Here is a 20,479-nt window from a genome sequence, read left to right as displayed (position 1 = left end):
AATTAATCAAAAGGACCTTAATCTACACCTGCAGCTATGGCCATGTTTGTGGATCTGTCTGAATTATCCATGGATTACAACAGTGTGACCTCCCAAAGGCTTATGAGTAATGCTGTACAGTGAAGCTGTTTCCAGAGGTGCTTGGACCCTGGCAATAGTGAGGAAAGTATGTGCTAAGTCAGTTTAGTTATGCTACCACTGTTGTGCTGCCATTTAAAACCTGTTTGTCTTGATGACTGCACTGACTGGAATAAGCCAGTACTCACGGTGTGCAGTTCTGGTGAACTCATCTTTAGCTGCTTCTGTTTGCCCTGTAGCATCTAGAGAAAGTAATTCTCTACAAGCTGTCATCATCTGTTGAAAAGGTCGGAGACAAAAAAAAATAATGTCCCCATACATACTTTTAAAAAGAAAAAGGCCAACAAAACCCTTCTGTAACATCTCTGTAACTCTCTGAAAAAACTTCTCCTTCTGCCAGTTTCAAAGCCTGCAGAGACCATGGCAGAGCCAGATTCCTAAAACAATCAGTCTGATAGTGTGAGACATTATGGGAGAACATGCACAAGGAACTCAGCACCTGCTGAGATCTCCAGGCTCTTATTTCACTGTTGTGCCTCAGACTGTTAGACCTCATGGTAAGGCTCCTAGAAACTTCTGGAAGTAGGAGACTCTGGGCTCCAGTGGGCGTCAATAACTTGGTTTGTTGACTCAGAGGAGAACAAGAAGTTGGTAGTACGTGAGGCACTTTGATCCCACATGCTTCTCTGAGTCACTGTGTTCAAAAATATTTATTTGCATCTAAATTCTGCTACACCTTGCTAAGGTTTTGATTGTGTCCTTTGCAATTTGTATGTCTTGTACAGCACAGACTATGCAGGCAATTAAATAACAATGCATTTGTCAGGGAAACTGTTGAATGAATTCTGTTTAAACCATGTTTTTACCCACAGATAACATAGCTGAGGGTTGGATCATTGTTCAGTAAATACAGTATCAGAAATATGATGTATGAATGATCTGTGTCCTGGTTTAGACAGAAACAAAATATAGGAGTGAGTGGAGAATAATGGCTTTTAAAGATCTGGGAGTTGTGCTCCACAGTATTGTTTCTACCACCACCTCCTCTCTAGGTTCCTTAGGGTTTTTTTGTTACACTAATGATTCCTGTGTGATTCTTCTTTATGATCTGCTCATCACACCTCCTTTTACCTGCAGCTGTTACACCATGAATATTGCCTTGTCCTTTCAGTTCTCTGGTTTCAAACCTTCTTGAAACACATCTCTCTCTGCAACCCAGAGCTGATAACTTCCAGCAGTATAATCAGTTTTGCTTCTTTGGACTGCTTTTGAGTCAAAAGATTGTCTAGACAGATGGTCTACTCCTGCTATCTGAATATGTCATTGTAACACAGCCTTGCTTGTCATCAGATTCCAAAAGGAATATATTCCAACAGTTATCTGGAAACCACCTTGAGAGTGCAATATTGGATATAATTAGTGGATGTGTTTAATAAAGAATGTTTTTATAATTTGCTTTTCGTATTTTTTCACACCATATTTGAAATAACTTTGGTGCACAGTTTCTATTTGTGAGACTACAGATCCTCTCCTCCCTCCTCTTGCAGAAAGGATTCATGTCGCCAGTCCCAAGAGGAGATTAGGTTTGCTTAGGTTAACATTTGGTTTGTTTAATTATTTTACATTTCTTTATACTTTGGCCACTCAGCTGGATTAATAACCTTACATCTGCATTTTTTTCTCCTGACTATTAGCACTGTTTAGCTTTATTTTCTCCTAATCTTTCATCTCCTCTGCTGTGTATTCCAAGGGGGTTGTAAGGCAGGGACTCCCTCCCTGGAGTGCTGACCTTGTACATTGTTAAGCACCAACTCCTTGGACCCCCACGACTGTCAGGCTGCAAGACACACATGGTTTGTTCTAGGATTAAATATTTGTTGTTGTGTTTATGTGTTGCTCCTTTACAGTTCCTCATGCTGTTTAAATTAGGCAGCTGGAATGCAGAGCATGCTGTACTACATGGAATTGTCATCTGAGGGATTTAGGCTCATTTGAGATGGAACTTTGATGTGGTCAGCTTTGGTCAGCTGCTGCAGTTTACAATCAGATGGAAACTTGTGGAACACAGTGCAGCATTCTGCTCCAGTTCTCAGCGCTTAACCTGCTAACCCAGGATTTTTTCTTCTTTTCCCCTTTTGTTTCTTGAGGCTAATATTTTATCAATTCTTTCTGTGTTGTAGCTGTTTGGCTTAGGCTGCAGAACTGTAACCAATAGAGCAGGAAGGTAACTCCCACTCCGAGCTTTTCCTTCCCTCTCAGTCAAAAGACATTCACTCAAGGGTCCTGCTAAGCTTGCTAGAGACATGCTGCACATGCTACTGAAGTAAATGCCATGCTTGGGACTGCACACAAGAAGGCATTTTAAAAGCACACACTCAAGAAAAAGAGAAAAGAATTATAAAATCTTGTATTTCTTAATGAAAACTGACTGTTAAGACTTGTATTTTGCAGTGAAAAAAGAGCAAAAGGTTACTAAATGAAATTTTTTTGAGAAAAGTCAGAGCTTGAAAATATCCATTGCACCTGTTAGTGTAACATGTCAGTAGCATAGAAAGAATAAAATCAGCTGTTTCTTTTAAAATGATGCAAATTTCATTCTGTGAGTTCTGTGCAGCAGTGAACATATGCCATCCTGCAGGGTTACTGGCTTTGGCAAAAAGTTCAAGCATTCGCATGAATTTTACTTAATACTTATAGTTAGGAGAGTTTGGAGACTTCTAAAGGAGATATTTTCTAATTGTGAAACTTCCAAGATACTTTTCTAGAACATCCTTTAGGAAGTTTTTAGATAAAATGAATTTAAAAAAGAAGACTAATCTAGAAAATAACCATTGGGATCTTTGGTGAACCTGAATGTCTAGCAGAAGTCTGGCATTAAGATTTCTTTCTGTCATGTGTTCTACTATTTTATGTCTTTAAAGGCCCTGTATCTTCAGGGACTTCATGAGATTAATGTTCAATACATGCTGGTGTTTGTGGTATGAAATTATTTTTCTCATTCTGAATAAGTTATTTATCTTGCATCAAAGAACGAAAATAAAACTCACCTGCCAGGAAGGAAAAGAGATATAAAGTGTTGCTCACTGCTGAAAGCCCAACTAAAAGCAACTTCCATTTCATGACAGGTAAAGCACCAGTGCTCTAGGGGTGGTGTCAAATGTACCCTCCTCTCTCTGCTGGCAGGGCTGGCAGCCCACAGAACTGTAGTCCTGCCACTCACCTGGAGTTAAGGTAAAATTACAGCTTTGAATGACAAAAGCTGGGCACAGTTCACAACCATTTGTCATGTACTGCTTCAGTGTTAGTAATCCTGTGGGATAGAATTCAATGTTACTGCACTTGGTCTTGTCAGGAGCTGAACTTCTACAAGGAATTCATGCAAAAGTTTATTAACATAATGTTATACTGAATGCAAATGTTTATTCATTTAGAATAATGCTTTAATTTCTAATAATTAATTTTAATCATTATTTTTGTATTCAATTAATTTCTTTGTAACAACAGGATACTCTGAAATGTCTACAACTTTTCTATATTATCCATAAAGCGGCAAAATATGTGAGAGGCAAATTACTAATATGACAGGGAGTAATGGCACAGCCAACCCTTTACACAGAAGATCTGCAATGCTGATCTTATTTTCATTAGCTCAGTTAATATTTTCTCCTTCTCTCCTCACATTTCCACAAACTATCCCCCACCACGAGAACACAGTGTTAGAGGGGGGCTACAGGAAGTGTGCAGTGGAGCTCTCACTACTGTAACACTGCAATTTTGTTTTGAATCTTCCCTCTCTACTGTAGCTGTTTTCCTCACCACAAGTATTTTTAAATCCAAGTTGCTATGAGAGTTACTTCCTGTTGCAGTTATGAGGTTAGTAAAACAAGAACAGCAGTGCAATAATATCTCATTGTAATTTCATGCTTTCTTTGTAAAAGCCAGATCACCTCTTATTATATAATATCATTTAGTATTCATTTTCCATTATAAAATCACAGAAAAGAAAGGTAAACCAAGTGGATGATGATATCCTCTTCTTGTTTCACAGAGATGTTTTAAGGATAACAATGAAAGGCTGTGTGTGGTCAAGACACCAGAGATGAAAAGCCACCTTTTTCTGATCTTTTACACCTTGAGAGAGCCTCAGAAATAAGGAAATGACACGGGAGCAACTCTTCATGTAGAAATCACTAGGGGCAGTCAGTGCTGTGCTTCCTGCAGCAGCTTTTCAATCATCAGTGAATGGGTGCTGTAGAAGGGCAGCCCATCCACCTCCATCTCCAGACTGGCAGTTTTGCCACTGCGGACCCCAAGCTGCACAAGTGTTTTCAGAAGCTTTTCCTCCTTGAAAAACAAAAAAACAGAGTATAATTAAAATTCTGAATCAGACAAGAGCAGTCATCAAGATCTTTGTTTTAATTCTGGGAGAGACTGACCATATCCTTCATATTTATTTTGCCATCAACTTGCAAGCACTGTCTTGTCCCAAAGAATATGTTTAGCAGCTGGAGCTCAGGGATTGTCAGATGGTTTATAATCTTGACTGCTACTTAAGCACTGAATATTATTTTTCTCCACACTGCCTCCAACAGAACATTAGTGTCAATTCAGAAATATCATTTTTTGCTTGGTTTCAAGTTCCTATATTGCACAAATCAGAATCAGAGGAACCTCCACCCAAAGTATCTCAAAAATCCATCTGTGGTTTCCCCAGCCAGGCAGCTGGCTGCAGCTGCATTTTTATAGAAAAAGCCAGAAGGGAAGAAGGGTGCACCAGGAAAAAAGGTTACTGAGAGCACCTGGATGGGCTGCACACTCACTTTCCTTTCCTGCAGCTTCTCTGATCTCTCTGTGCCTTTGGCGCTCTCTTCCCTTTTCAGTTTTGATTTTATGGGAATTCTGGCTGCTTAGGGAAGGAGTGGGGAGAAAACAACCTCTGAAATTGTGCTTCCTTGGCATGCTCTGAACTAGCATATGCTTTGTTTAGAACTACAGTTATTTTCTTGCTTAACTAATATAAGCAGATAAAAAAGCATGCTCCAAGTTGAGCTGTAAAAGTACACAGAGGGAACAAAATCCTTTTTTTGTGAGCTATGGGCCAGTTAGCATTGTGACATGAAAAGATGGGATAAAATGAGCTCTGAAAAAAACCACAGGGAACAGTGAAATTTGAAGATCTGGTTTCAAGTGAATGTATGTCTGGCATAAACTGCTTGCTTTTCATTTGCCATGAAATGTACACAGTAAAACTTCCTATTTTTTAGCATTTACTATAGTGAGAATTTATTCCTTGAATTCTGTTAATAAAACTAAAAACCTGGTCACTTTTTAGCTTTGCCTATGCCAACCCTCTGATAGGTTACATAAGACCTTGAAACATTCATCTATCTATCTTTTCCTCTCTTTTACTTTTCCTTCCTCTCTTCCTCTCTTTTTTTACTAGGAATGCCCTTTCTGAGCCTTGCCTACTGTGCCACTTCCATTTCCATGCAAATTGCTCCAGTGTCCTTGACAAGGAGCTCTCTGGGTTTTAACACTTCATATTTGACATTACCACACAATAACCTAGCAGAAGTTCTTTATCTCCTGCACACACACAAATGATGAAAAAAAAGTAATGTTAAAATATCTAATTTTCTCTTATCATGTTAGCATTTTTTCTAGGAACACTTCTAAGCCACAAAGAATACAGTAGCTGTGGATCTGAACTGAGACGCAATATGGTTGTATTTTACCTAATGGTAAAATGGCCAAAATATAATCATTTCTGAATGAAGCAAAGCATGCCCTGCATGATCAATTCAGTTTAATTTTGTAACCTGCTCTCTGAATGCACTTTATAAAGATCTGTCTTTTATTTCCTGGTAAATCATCCTAATTCTTAGCTGCAACAAAATTAAATGAGGCTCTGATTTTCTACTAAAGGAAAAATATGCATAGTTACATGGTGTCAGCAGTGACACAGCTATTTAAGGAAATTATCTGGGTACACTAGTAGCATAAAATTTACTGCTTTATAGTTAATAAAATTATAAATGCACATCAGTTTATATCATATGAATGATCATATACATAAATGCAAATATATATAACTGATCTTTCTGCACAACAGAGGTTTGTCTTACACTGAATGTATCTAAATGCAAAAGGGCAAAGGAGATCTGTCACAAAAGAGGCACCTAAATTGGATACACAAAATGAAATCTCTAATATGAATAGTTTGTGCTACATTTTCACATATTAGAGCTCTCTGATATGAAGTAAAAAAGTTTGCTTGCTTAATACTACATAACTATGCCTGATAAACCATAGCCTGCCACAAAATGCTATAGTTTCCATTTGTAATAAGCAAATAAAGTGTATAGCACACTTCCTTAGCTATACAGTGCTGCAATTTGACCACAGCTTTCTCTTCAGTAAATAATTATGTTGGGAGTGGGGTAACTGGAAAAAATAATCATATTAATAGAAAAATATCTCATTAGTTTGTGCTTTACTCAAGGGGGAAAATTTCCTTAGACAAAGCTAATTAAGCACACTAAAAATATGTCACACCTTTACATATTTATAATATAATTCATATTCTTATAGGTCATAATTAAAAAAAATACTATACAGCTAATATGTTGCCATTAATAAAGAGTTCAGTAAAAGAACAAATGCTTGATATATTAACCTGTTTATGAGATGCAATGAAATGCAGAGTTGACCATAGGATGTTTAGCATTAGCTACATTTGGATATGTATGAATGAATTAATTTCATTACAGTCACTTTGGTGTAAAAGTACTATGAACATCTGAAAAACCAAGCCAATACCATAATAAAATTATTAGGTAAGCAAAGGTAAAGGTAAGCAAAGATTGTTTAGGTTCAGTTGTTTCCTGCTCCTGCAGTTCTCAGCACAGAACAAATGCTTTGCAGCATCTCTCACTAAATTGTGTGGAAAGGCTCATCCATGAACTCAGAGCAATCTTAGTTTGCTTCTCAGTGGGAAGGGAGAGCTCTGCAGTTCTGGGGTTTGGCAGATCGGTTTTGCAATCCTTACACTGTTTGAACACCGGCCTGAAAGGAAATAATGTTGGTGTTTCAGGGGAAGTCTTCACTTAGTGATTATGACTACAGCATTCATGGAAGTGCCATTTTTTAGAGAAAAATAAAACACATTATAAGAAAGCTGTCTGGGGCTAAGGGACTCCTTCTAATGTCCTCTTTCCAGTTACAATCACAAATATAAATACCAAGATGGATCTGTGTGGTGTTGCTCTTTATCTCATTAGGGTAATTATTATAGCATTAAATGAAGCTGAATTTTGCAGAAAGTAGCCATATAAACAGAAATGGTCTGATTTTTTATACTAATGGAATATGTGGATACTAATGTATTCAATCTTCTGCACTGTTCATTGTTATGTGATTTATAATTAAAGATATCATATTTTCTTGTCAGACATTTTGTCATTTTCTCTCCTCCACAAAACTGTTTCCATTAATTTTATCTCAACAGATTTTAGTATTGCACTTTCAGTAGCCCATTATTGGATCATTAATATTCCCAGCTGTATAGCTTAGTAAAACAAAAAGAAGGTTTTCCTGTACACAATATAACACTTAATTACAGTATCTCATTACCAGCAATTTTGATCACAGTCATTTTAGGATGCATTAATTTAAAGGTCAAAAACCAGTAGATGGAACTGGAAAAAACACTGAAAACTGAAAAATAATTAATCTGTTTTATAAAAAAGACTGCTGACAAGGGTCATATAAGCTTTGTTGAGCTATATGACTATGCCGTGTTGGGATCAGTTTCAGATTTATGATCTTTAGATGAAAAACTAAGATAGCAAGAATTAAAAAAAAATAGTGGGATCTACTCTAAAATACTTCAAAAGGGCTTTGTTGGAATGTCATGCAGAATGTCCTGTCATCTCAGGAGAAAAACTTCTTTGTTTTGGGCAGTAGCTATGGTAGATGGATCGCATTTTGCTTTGCATTCTTGGACATCACACACTTAATGGGTTTGTCCAAATCTCTGCTAATAAAGATGAAACTTGAAATCTTGAAGCTCCTAATTTATTGCAGAGTTGTGGAACAAATCTTATTTAATCATTAGTGGTGTGTGTGTGTGTGTGTGTGTGTATAGACAGAATTTTTTTTTAACCACTGTCAAGTTAAAAATAGAGGCACGTGCTTCACAGGATGAGCACAGATCAGAGTCATTTCTCACCCCTCTCAGTTATTTTACTTTTTCTCAGTCTGAAACCTTTGCATTCCCAGAATATCACACTGTACAGAGCTGCATTAGTCAAAACACATTTAAAAATATTCATGTACAAGTTTTTCTCCAACTTTAATTTAGAAACATTCAAAACTAATTGTAGAAAGGTTCCAGCAAACTAGAAAAGGGGGAAGATCAGAAGTATGGGGTGGCTACTGCAAGAACTGTGACTTTTGATTTTGGAAGCAGACATCTAAAGGACACTACAACAGAGGGCTATAAAATAATGAATGATACTAAGGAAGCAAATAGGGAATTTTAATCACTATATCTCTTGCATTGCCCATAAAATTGTAGCACTGTCTTCTGCTTGAAGCCACAAGACATGAACACATTCGTATTGGAGGATTTTTATTTGCAATCTGTCTCCTTTGTGGAAAACAGTCTAAGCACAGTGTGGCTGCTCCTTCACAAGGAATCCCCAGAAGCACCCAAAGACCCTGTGAAGGGGAGGCATTGAGCCAGCCCAGGCAGGATTCAGCAGCTGCTGGCCACCTCCCTCTCCCTGTCCCAGCAGCCCCAGCCCACAGGAGGTACCTTGGGGACGGAGGGCAGCGCTGGCAGCCAGGGCCGCTGGCTTGGGGTGCGTGGGCAGCCGAGGGCGCGGCGCAGGTACCGCTCGTGGGTGTCACAGCAGCGCAGCACGTGCAGGGCACAGGCAATGGCATAGCCACCCCAGTTAGAGACACCTGCAAAGAGAGACACCGTGAAACCAACCTGCACAAATTGCCTGCTGAGTGCCCAGAGTGTGCCAGACACACCTGGGTTACAATGGAGAAACCTGAGCTCAAGGACAATTCAGACCATCCAGTTCAGAAGTTGGTCTGTGCTGAACATCTCTCTCTCACTGGGAATTTTATTTCATGCTGGTGTAAAACAGAATTTTAACTGTAACATTCAACTTTTGAACATCAAGAACATACATTTGTCCTTGAGTGATTATTGAAAGAATTTATCTCTTTGTAAGGGGGCAATATGACTAATTTATGCCTGATAGAGGCATACTGTAAACAGGGGTTTATAAATTCTACTGAAAATTTGTGTATGCACAGACATTTTAATTCCCACACAGATAATTTCTGCAGTCTTCCTTATTAATATTTGTTATTGAGTAATCTGGTCTAGTGAAAGGTTTCCTGCCCATAGCAGGGGGAGTAGGAACTGGATGATCTTCAAGGTCCTTTCCAACCCAAACTATTCTAGGATTCTATGGTTCGATGATTTTATATAATGTGTGATTTTTCAAAAATACACAGGATTTTTCCAACTATTTCCAATTAAGTGCACTTTGTTCACAGAACATTCTCAATTTTCAGTCAGTTCTTCTGTAGCAACATGTGCTTAACTCTTCAGAAAATGTCCATAATACAGAGATAGATCCTCAGTTTGCTGAGGATGACTTGGAAAGGGCCAATAAAAATTACTTGGAAAGACAAATGTTTCCTTGCCAGTTCTATTCTCAAACATCAGCTCCCACCCCACCAAAAATCCCTTACCAGCTACAACAGTAAAATCAGCTTCAACATCACAAGCTATAACATCTCCATTTTTTATGTGCTTCTTCACAGCATCTTTGACTTTGCCCATTCCTAATTCATTTCCTCCATCTCCAACACCTTTATAAAAGGGAAAAATACAAAATTAGTATGAACACAGCATATAACTGACAATCCCTTTAGAAAACATCCAGTTTCTTCCCCACAGTTGCTGTGATAGTCCATAGCTCCATATGAGATGGTTTATCCTTTTTCATCCACAGCACCTAAAAACAGAAGACTGTGAATGAAATAGCTGAAAGAATCATCTCTTACAGGCCAACCTCTAAGTTCATCATGCAATGTACACTGTACATTGCGTGCATGCAAAAGAAATCAAAGTTATCAAGTGGTTGTGAACTGCAGACAGAATCAAGACAGTGAACTTTGCTTATGGAAGGCCTTACATGAGTGTTCTATATAATGTGTTATCACAAGTACATCAGCACAAATAAAGAAGATAGAAAATTAAACCCAAATCAACCTGAGAAATCAGCCAACAATTCTATGATAAAGCAAGTATAGAAAGCTTTGGCTTGTTACAAGCTTTAATTTAAAAAAACCAGAATAGAAATAACAATTATTGCAGAAAGACAAGCAACAATATACATAAGGATTTGGGCAGAAGCAGGCCTGACTGCACTGCCCATCTGTTTGATACAGATCCCTAATGTGCTGCAGGACACAAAGAGCCCAGCCCCATATACTACCACTGTTTTCATCTTCCACAGTCACTTACAAAAAAAACAGCTAGCCTTTATTTATTTTAATTTCCTTATATACTGATGTGGGACCTTGATTTTTGTTGCACAAATAGAAATACTGTGTATTTGTCTTACTGCTTTTAGTGAAATCAGTTGCATCTATGTAATTGCAGGAAAACTCTAGGCAACCTGGTATTTAGGACACAAAATTGTCAGATGTCATTTAGATACCTGGAGATGAGGGTAACATATAAACTTGCAGTTCACATAAAAACTGGATAGTACCTCTAGTCTCTTACCAATATATTAAAAACATATTAAAATTATCTATTATTTATAATTATTAATAAATTATTATTACTATTGAGCTGGAAATTCAAATTTCTCTTTCATCTGTGATGCTGAATGGCATCTTTTTCACTTTGAAGATTTTACAGAAAAATCCCTGACCTTGTCTGTGAAACAGAATAGTGGAGAGCTCCAAGTCCTCACTGTGATGTATCAGATTTGAATTTGAAATGTGATTGTGCTCTAATGCATAGCATGTGTAACAGCAGAGAAATTACAATATTTATAATTTACACTTCAAGGCCTGAAAACTGGTAAATTTAACACTTTTAGTAACTGCATAAATATCTCATGTGTCTGTAGCAAATTTCTTCTTTAAGTGAAATGGAAAGTTATTTCTCAGCAGCAATTTTTATTTGATTCCTTAAGTCTCTCCAGTCAAGCAGGGCGCAACTGAGTGACACATAGCTTACATAAAAGAATTTGCCATGGAACAGCTACTCTTTTTTGTCTGCTTTAATAATCTGCTTACATTTATTTCACCATTGGGAGTTAATGGTGCTTTCAAAATTCTCTTTATTGGTAGTACTTTTCAAACAGGTATTGATATAATCCTGGTGCTTCTATCCTCATATATAAATATGGAAGTTCTACTGCTTTGTAAGAATCACATACAATGTTCTGCTTTTTCTTATACTCAAAATTAAAATTTTTGCTCTTAATATTCTTTAAAAGGGCTGAGATGAATTCTTGTCCCATGAAAATAACCAACAGTTTATTTAACTGAAATATATCCATTGCTCAGGGCTTTTTCTATCTGCCCACCTTTGTTTTTCCCGTCTTTGTGGGAGTCCTGTCACCAGGATGGCTGCACCATGAGTAGATCTATTGCTGTGGATGGATCCCATTTGTGGGACACTGGGAGGAAAAGAACACCCCAATGAAAAGTCTCCTCTCCCATCTGTTTTCTTCTCCTCCACACATTGCCAGAGAACTGTACTTTACTGTAGATGTCCAGGGTGAAATTCACCTGTGCAACACAGCCATCCGTACATGAGCCAGTCAGCTTTGCTGCTTTTAAAGTCAGCAGAAAGAAACACTCCCTTCACACATTCAGTTCATCTCACCCCAAGGCAGACATCTCAAATAGAGATGTCTGAAAATAGGCAAGATGAATCTAAAGGCCCAATTTCTTTCCAGGGAAAGGCAAAATAGTTCTGCTGGATCTTCCATGCAAGTTCCCACTGACTACATTGTTTTTTTGAAACTACGTTCATGAAATATGCAGGAGATATCAGTCTTCTGTGTTAAAAATCTTTTGTATGAAAGGAAAATGTGTGACCCTATTTTTTCATGAAGTACTTTGGAAGGCTTTTAATTAGCTCCCATATAAATAGCATATAGATGTGTCAATTGTATGACAGCTGAAAAATATAATATGTGGTTCCAGTAACATTTCATAATCTTTTCTTTCAGACTTATGTGGAAAATGAGTCCCTTTCAAACTCAGCCTTCCATGCCTTCTTACTCTGTGAATTCCTCAAGGCTGCTCCTCAGTCCCTGAGTTTTTAGGATGTCAGTACCCATACAATTGCAGGCATTGCTCATGCTTTGTCTGTGGTCAAACTACCAGATCAGATTTTTTTAAAAAAAACACAGATCTTGTTTTAAATGCAACACTTGTCAGCAATTAATCAGCATGTAACAAATGTTCTAACATTTCCCCTCTCCACCTACTGACACAGTGCTTCTTGCCACAGAGCACACTATATAAAGAATTTCTGTAGGCTGAAAACTTGATCTTTCTGGTATTCTAGCCTATAAGGTTATTCAAGTATTCCACCCTTATTCTGTACAATATTTTCATTTATTCTGGAATTAGTCATACGCCTCCAAATTCCTACTGACCATAAAGAAAGTTGAAGACAGCCCCACCAGAAAAAAAATTTATCCTCATCAGTAGCAACACGTTGCTATCAGTAATGGAAGAAAAAACACAAAGGCCACCGTGGCCAAGTTAAACTACATTTGGCAGAAATACATTGAAAAACCCAACATCCAACCCAAGAAATCGCTACCCAATTAAAATAACAGACACAAAAAAAAAATGTGATAAGTAAAACAAGAAATGTTAACTGGATAACAGACAATGTAAGAAACAATTACATTGCTTTCTTATAGACAGCCAGTTAGTTCTCCAGAGCAGAACATCCACTTACACAAATGCCATGGGAGAACAGAGCAGATCCCTTCATTGTCCTTTAAAGCCTCTGACTTGTTAAACCATTTTCTATGCAGAAATCTCTTTAGATAAAGTTCACAGCACTGAGACACAGTGAATCTGAATAACTGCTTTTCTTATTTTTCACAAGCCTGTGGTATTTTTATTAATGACATTTCATAGTTTATTTGAATATTTAGAAAATGTTTGAAACAAACTGCATTCTGCTGAATAGATTCAAATTCTCAGCTGGCAGAACATTCCAAACTCCAGCAAATGAATAATACACTTTGAGCTGCTGTGGGAGATATTTGAAGAGATTAGTAAAAATACTGAAGGAGTCAGGTTGTGATGTTATGTAAGTAGCTGGAGAGATCAAATTCTTTTATCAACAACCTAAAATCAGGGACAGGTGTTGAAACTAACAGCAGCAGATGAAGCTCTGAGGCAATTGCTAGACATCTTTACAAAACAGAGTTTTTCCTATATAATACCTATAATACTTATTCAGTCAATCTTTGTCCTCTGTTGAGACTGCCAAGACAGTGCCATCTAGAGTGCTTCCTTTTGAATGTTAGAAGGTATATCTTATGAACAGGAAAAAACCCTGAATTAAATCTAAATACAAAGTCTTGCAAATTTTACAATAATAACACATATCAGTGAAGTCCTCTGCTACACAGCTTTTAAATGATACCAATAGAGTGAAATCAGACTATGCATTATCTTCGCAGAAGCTCTCTAAATTCCATGGAAACATTTGAAAAACAACAAAATTGAGAAGGCAAAGTTCCCGTGCTTTTGGTAATACTTAGGAGTGCGTCCACAGCACTATAAGAAGAAAAAAAAGCTAAATCAGCAGATGTGTTCTGAAGTGACAGAAATCAGTGTGGCATGGGTACTTATTTCTAATTTTATTTTAATACCTACAGAGATTATATATCTCCAAAACTCTCATTTGGGCCACACATGGTAGCAGAATGTTGTACAATGGTCTAATAGCATATCTTTTCCAAACCAGATAGAAATAAGTTTTCAAGAAAAAAAGTTTGCTGCCTAAAAAGAAGAGCAGCATGTTGACAAAAACATTCTCATTCAAAGTATTAGCAAAGGCCAATGTTATTTTGGTGGGAAGGACAAGGCATTCCTTTTAAGATTCTTACTGTACTCATGGATTTTGTTGGAGAAGGTGCTATTTTAATAGATGCAAATACGTAAACCCTGCTTAAAGGAATGTACTGCTAAAGACAATATAAACAAAGATTCCATCCAGACTGCTGTTTTAACTTAGGTGTAACAATCATAAAACCAATACTTTAAAAAGGAATGTTACCATCCAACAACCATTTATGTTCTATGTTGCCTTCAACACAAAAATTACAGAATAAAGTCACTATCAAAAACTGCACTTAGAGTGTATGTACATAGACTTATGTATAGGTAATACATCTGGGCTTGCTTTTTTTGCTTTTTTGTCCTTAAATAACTGTGAAATAATTTTTTTTTCTGTGAGAATCCTCCAAGAGAAACCTGTAATTTTTCTCCAGCAATGGTGTCTTCAAATCCAATCCCAACAAACAGCTGTAGCCTGAAAGCAGACACTCAGCACCTGCCTCCTGCTCCTCTTCAATAGCAGAAAAAGTTCCTGATCTGTGCTTCTCTTGCTTCTGAGAACATCACACAAACTCACACTTACCTGTTGTTGTGATTCCTGGAATGGTTTGTGCAGCTAAAAATAGTTCATCTATGGGATCCACGAGATGTTTAATGTTAACTTTCCTGGCATTGTAATAATTGCCATCAGCAGCCATCCCAGCACGCTCTATTGCTACCAGGTGATCAAATCTGGTTAGAGGTGAGTGAAAAAACAGAGGGAAGAAGTCAAAGTTGTGACTTTTACATGAAAAAATACTTCTGTTGGCTGCTTGTGCTTGGTTCTACTTTTTGACCATTTGGGATTCAAGGTAAAACTTGGACATTGTTTTGTTATTTCTGAGTGTAGTTGTCTAAGGGGTTTTTTCAAAGGGTAGTTTAGGGGTTTTTAATAGCTTTAGTGCAGCTCCCCCAAACCACATTTGCTACCAAGAAATGGAGAAGTTCCTGCAATTCTCCTAGCCAGCAATCCTTTGCCTCAGCCATCTGGCCTGGCTCTATTTCACATTAAAGCAGACAGTATCTTGTAAAATATTAGTCTCTGTTAGTGCATTCAAAGAAAGCAAAAAAGTGGAAAATTAATGATCATCTAAATCCTTCTTAGTGCAAATATATTCTCTGCCTAAAGTACACTGCTTGGCAAATATTCATCTGTTTCTAGTTAGGCAATGTTTGGATCTTTAGATTTGGAGGATTTATTTTCAAGTCCATGGCTGTTTTGGTGGTTATGAAAGTAGACAGATGTACAGCAGCTGTCCTACATTTTAAGTAGAACTATAGTACTCCAGTTCTGTCACTGTATGTTAGAATTAAGTTATTTTGCTTCTGTTTCTCTGATTTAACTGTTAAGAGGTTACTAATTCTCCTGAATTACCTAATGTTCTTGCGGGTGGGTAATGATTCCAGAGACCTTTAGCAGGTTACTTGTCTACTTAAAAAAAATACTTACTTCAGCCTTTTGGGATGAAGGGACCAATTTAAATATAATATGCCTGTACTTTAATTAAGCATAGCTATAAAAGACATTTTTAAAACAACACATAAAAAATGAAGACAGTATCATGCATACTGTTACAGTACCCACTAACCTGTGGAAAGAAATGGGAATGCAGTAAGTTAATGAAGCAAATACCAAGGTGAAAGACCTTTTTATTAAAGAATGCAAACTGAGGGCAACTATATTAAAATACTTTACAAGGAAAGATCAATAAAAATGAGCAATGTATGCCTACTTCAAGGAAATATAAGTTGCATGCTAAGTAATGAAATGAGCATAGAGCTGCTTAGCAAATTCTCCAGTGCATTTACCCTAATCACACCATTACAAACACATGACATTTTATTAAGTCAGATCAGATTCCCTAGCTGTCAGACTAGAGCTAAAGCTCTAGAAAATGCACACATTCCACAGCACTTTCCTTAGGTCTTTCACTGACTTTGATATAATAATTTTTGATCTTCTCACAGATTTAAAAATTGGTAAAATAATATATAGTGTGTGTATATATATTTATACAGTAACAGCTGAAAATATTTTAGAAATTTTTTGAAGAAAAAGAACTATTGATATATGAAGAATTGTTTATTTTCTGTACTCCAGAAGTGCATAATTGCAGAGTAATGTGGAATACTGTACTATGTGTATGCTCCAATAACAGTGTTTGGCTTCAAAGTTTGTTCTGTGCTTTCAAAGTCTTAAGGATTTACTTGTAGCCATTGTGACTTCTTAGACCATGGTCCTTATTTTTATTATAATTTTGCATAGTAGAGGTGTGACCCATTCTCAAAACCAGAATGCACATACCTAGGTCTTCCAGCATTCCCATCCTCACACAAAAACATTAAAGCTGAATTGGCATTTTCTCTTTGATAACTCAATAGAGGGATGGGCTTCTTCAGGATTCCTACAGGAAAGCAAAATGAAATTCAGATACTACATATTTTTTTAATGTATCTTTGAGTAACTTTAAAAAAAAAGCAAGCAAAATTGCTAGAATAGTAAGAATTCAAGGTCTTTACACAGTTCTTCATGAGTTCCCTATATCCTTACTTTAATTTAAGCTTGTTTAGATGTAAATGCCGTTAAATGGGACCTTTAAGTAGAAAACAGGTCTACAAGAATAAGAACAGACATCCAGAATTTATCACAAGCAACTCATCCAGAATCAGTACTCAGCTATGTACACATTAACTTTCTGCCAGCTAGGTTAACAAAATATCATTGTAGCAATGATGAGCAGAGCTTAGAGGATGAATTCTCATTCATTCTCTGGGAAAAAAAAATGCCCTGGACTAAGTGACAGATTAAAACTGAAGTAAACCGTGGCTGAAATTAGCAGGATAAAAAACTGAAAAAAACCCATGTCTCTTACCTAGTTGAACAGCTTCTTCAACAATCTTTTTATTCAGCTCCATGGCTCTGTGATCTGTAACTATGGCGACCCGTTTCTCCAGGGCCTGCAGCATGGCAGCGATGGCCAGGGCCCCCGGGGGGCCGTCGTTCTCCTCGGGGGGCTGGTGGCTGTAGTGGGTGGGGAAGCCCGTGGTCAGCAGCACCGAGCCCGCCTGGGACATGGCCAGGCAGGCCCCCAGCAGCTCTCCCTGCCGCTGCAGGTGCCCGATTCCCCGCTCGCCTGGACGAGAGAGCAGTACACTTCAATGCATCACTCTCCTTTTGACGTTGCCCTCTGGGTGAAAGTACATACTTTAGTGACATTAAATGGGTTAAAAAATAAAAGAGAGAAACCTCTGGTCAAGGCAGGAATTGGGGTAATTTCCTCAGGAAACCTAAGAAGATCTAGGATATGAGTAATGAAGATAATGGGCTGGGCTTCCAGGTTAAGAATGTCAGCTTTTGAAAATTATTATACCTAGCTTTTCTAGCTTTTTCTGAGAGCTTATTGCATATTGTTTCCTTTCCTTAGGCCCTCTGTTTTCCTTTGACTGTCCTGCTAGACCATGTTCAGCTACTGAAGCTGGATTGCAACTCAAGCATCCCATCCCTTACAGAAGTTCTGATGCAGACTTCAGATGTATGAACTGATCCTTTGTCTCTATTTAACTCCATCCCCTCTGGGAAGAGCTAATTCCCAAATAAATTTCACTTAATGAAATTATTAACCTCAGAAGTGAGGTTTCAGAGACATTGTAAGTTTCCTGGGGATTTCATAAACTCAGTTAATACAGTGGTATCCAGGTGACTACTAGAAGTTCTTGTAACACTTCATGTAGCAGAGAACCACATTATCAGACCTTGAGAAATAGGTGAATATTAACAGAAGTCTCTTCTTGTGGGTCAGTCCCTAAATAGGCAACACTATTATCTGTGTATGGCTTTCATTGTTCAAACCCCTCCTATCCCATGTTCCTTCCCTGTCACTTGGAAAAAAGTTCACAGCTCAGTTCTTTCGGTTTGCTAGTACTCAAGAAAACCATGAGTGCCACATGATGGGCTTATAGAGGTAAGCCTTCACTGGTATTTTCCAGTCTCCTCACAGATTCATCCTTCTTGCTCCCATGATCCCCACATTTTCCTCTTTTTTTCCTCAATTTCCCCTTTGGCATTTCTCCCTCTGTTCCTCCTAAATAATACACAGGCAATACACAGATAATGGACAAAGAAAAAAGTTCAGAAAACTTAAAGTTAACATAAGCAGAATACAAGTCTCTGAGAAGTGGGGTATATTAACTGAGACAAAGTACTGTACTCTCCCTTAGAAATAAAATGAGCTAACTTTTAAGTTAGGAACTGTATTTCTGCAGAGCATGGCATCATGCCAAGCCAGCTCCAGAGAGTGGGAAAGGAGAGGCCTTGTGAGTAAAAATAAACAGACCCAAATGTATGCACACAGCCCAAACCCAGAGCTTGGGAGTGCTGGGTGTAAGCTGTTTTCCACTACTGCCTACAGAGGATTTCAGAAAATTTATGGCACACTGAGCTCAGACTTTACAGCAGCCAGAGGGGACTAGCTCAGTGTATATTTTAGGAATGGTTGCACTACTCACTGTGCCTTTACTTCCCTCCCTTCCTTGCACACACAGGCAGCCCCACCACTCAACCTTCTGTGGTGACCTGGTCACTTATGTCAGCAGAAATTAATATAATTCCTCTGTCAGAAAGTGGTGTCTGAAAAACACATGCAACTACTAGAATTCTCTGGTAGGACCACAGTAGGCATGAATGTATGTAAAGAAATGTGCTATTTACTCCACAGGGAACACCCATGTAGCTGTTACCGGCAAGCTGAGGCACTCTGTACTTCACATACCAATTTCAGTTTTACTCAGTAACAGTTCTTATTCCCTGTGGACTCTCCAGTCTGCTTCTGTGTACTTTGGGAGCACACAGTCATCAAGATCCGATACTCTAATCGTCCACAATGGATTAATTTGGCCAGACTCTGATATTAACTACAGTAACAGAAAATATAAGTAACAGAAAATATAAGAATATAGTTATATAAACTCACTGTATTCCATAAAATATTCTTAAAATCTTCTTTAGATTCTTACTGTGTTCTTGAATTTAAAATATCTAAAAAGGCCAGATAGGTGGTATCTACCCCATAACAAATCCATTAAAGGGAGACAGGTTTTGTTTATACCTGGATCTATTCCAATGAGGGTCTCTAGAGTGTTTATCTTTTGGGCTGCTTCTGCTGACACAATGCTGAAATGCAGAGGATCTCGAGAGATGCAGTGGACCTGTGGGACTCCTCCTGAGGATCTGACTGTGCCTTTCTCTAGGTCGGTAATGAACGTGCAGTCAGGAGAATTGGTAAAAGCTAACGGAGCTCCTAAAATGAATGAAAAACTTCAGTTAAATGTTATTATTGCAATGTAACAAATTATAGGCATGATAAAATTTCAAAAAGCCACTTAATATAACAACAGAGTCCCTGCCTGATGACACTTACAAAAACAGGTGATATTTTAAATTACATTGGAGCAATTAATAGACTTTTAGAAAGAAATGTACACAGGTACATCTGAAATTTTTTTCACTTTTAAATAGCTCATGTGGGTTGAGATCAGTTTTTTCCACAATGTCCTCTTTGGTCTAAAATTGAGGCAACCTAAGAATGGAACTCTGGTACCCTCCCAAAAGGTCTGTTGTGATGGCATTTGTTTTCCCAAGCCACCATGACGTGTGATGGGGCCCTGGTCTCCTGGAGATGGCTGAACACCTGCCTGCCAATGGGAAGCAGTGAATTAATTCCCTATTTTGCTCTGTTTGCATGCATGGCTTTTGCTTTCCCTGGAAAACTGTCTTTATGTCAATGCATGAGTTTTCCAGTTTTTACTCTTCCAATTCTCTCCCTGATCCTTCTGGCTGGGGTTACACCATGACAATTTAAACTGGCAAGGAACAATGACAAAAGTGGACTAGTAAGTGTTAGCAAAGGAAAATACAAGTATCCTCTAAAACCCTGGAGAAAAATAAGCTTTTTCAGACCTGACAGCATAGTAGCTTCCTAAACTGAAAATATTTCCTGTCTTTATACTGGCTCCAAAAGCCTGAATCTAGGTAATACTTGATTTGGCAAAATTGGTATGTTGTTGGGTAAATCATAACTGGTATACTTAAACAAGCAAAACTTTCTTTGTTTGGAGGGTGAAAGTGAGAAGATATTTCTCTACTAAGTACAGATGTGCTTGGTTGGAGCTACATCTGTTGAGACTCTATGGCCAGCAGTTTAAAGCACCTGGGGAAACATGG

The 20,479-nt window shown here is 37.8% G+C and overlaps 1 protein-coding gene across 4 annotated transcripts in view; it reads right to left on the bottom strand.

Annotated features, from left to right (window-relative positions):
* Positions 1-3,623: 3,623 nt before the first annotated feature.
* DGLUCY (D-glutamate cyclase) overlaps positions 3,624-20,479 on the bottom strand; it is a 48,419-nt gene continuing 31,563 nt past the window's right edge. For all 4 annotated transcript variants that reach the window (XM_030950480.1, XM_030950481.1, XM_030950482.1 and 1 more), the window contains 7 exons: positions 19,365-19,556; positions 17,133-17,393; positions 16,565-16,664; positions 14,804-14,952; positions 9,856-9,975; positions 8,897-9,048; positions 3,624-4,422 (listed from right to left, as the gene is read on the bottom strand). In XM_030950480.1, the coding sequence (XP_030806340.1) occupies positions 4,279-4,422; positions 8,897-9,048; positions 9,856-9,975; positions 14,804-14,952; positions 16,565-16,664; positions 17,133-17,393; positions 19,365-19,556 (1,118 nt within the window). In that variant the 3' untranslated portion in view covers positions 3,624-4,278. The remainder of the gene's footprint in view (positions 4,423-8,896; positions 9,049-9,855; positions 9,976-14,803; positions 14,953-16,564; positions 16,665-17,132; positions 17,394-19,364; positions 19,557-20,479) is intronic.

This window comes from Camarhynchus parvulus, chromosome 5 (assembly GCF_901933205.1).
Source record: "Camarhynchus parvulus chromosome 5, STF_HiC, whole genome shotgun sequence".
In the NCBI taxonomy this organism is placed as follows: domain Eukaryota; kingdom Metazoa; phylum Chordata; class Aves; order Passeriformes; family Thraupidae; genus Camarhynchus; species Camarhynchus parvulus.
The sequence above is the reverse complement of the archived record's forward strand: the minus strand, read 5'-3'. Positions and strand labels throughout refer to the sequence as shown.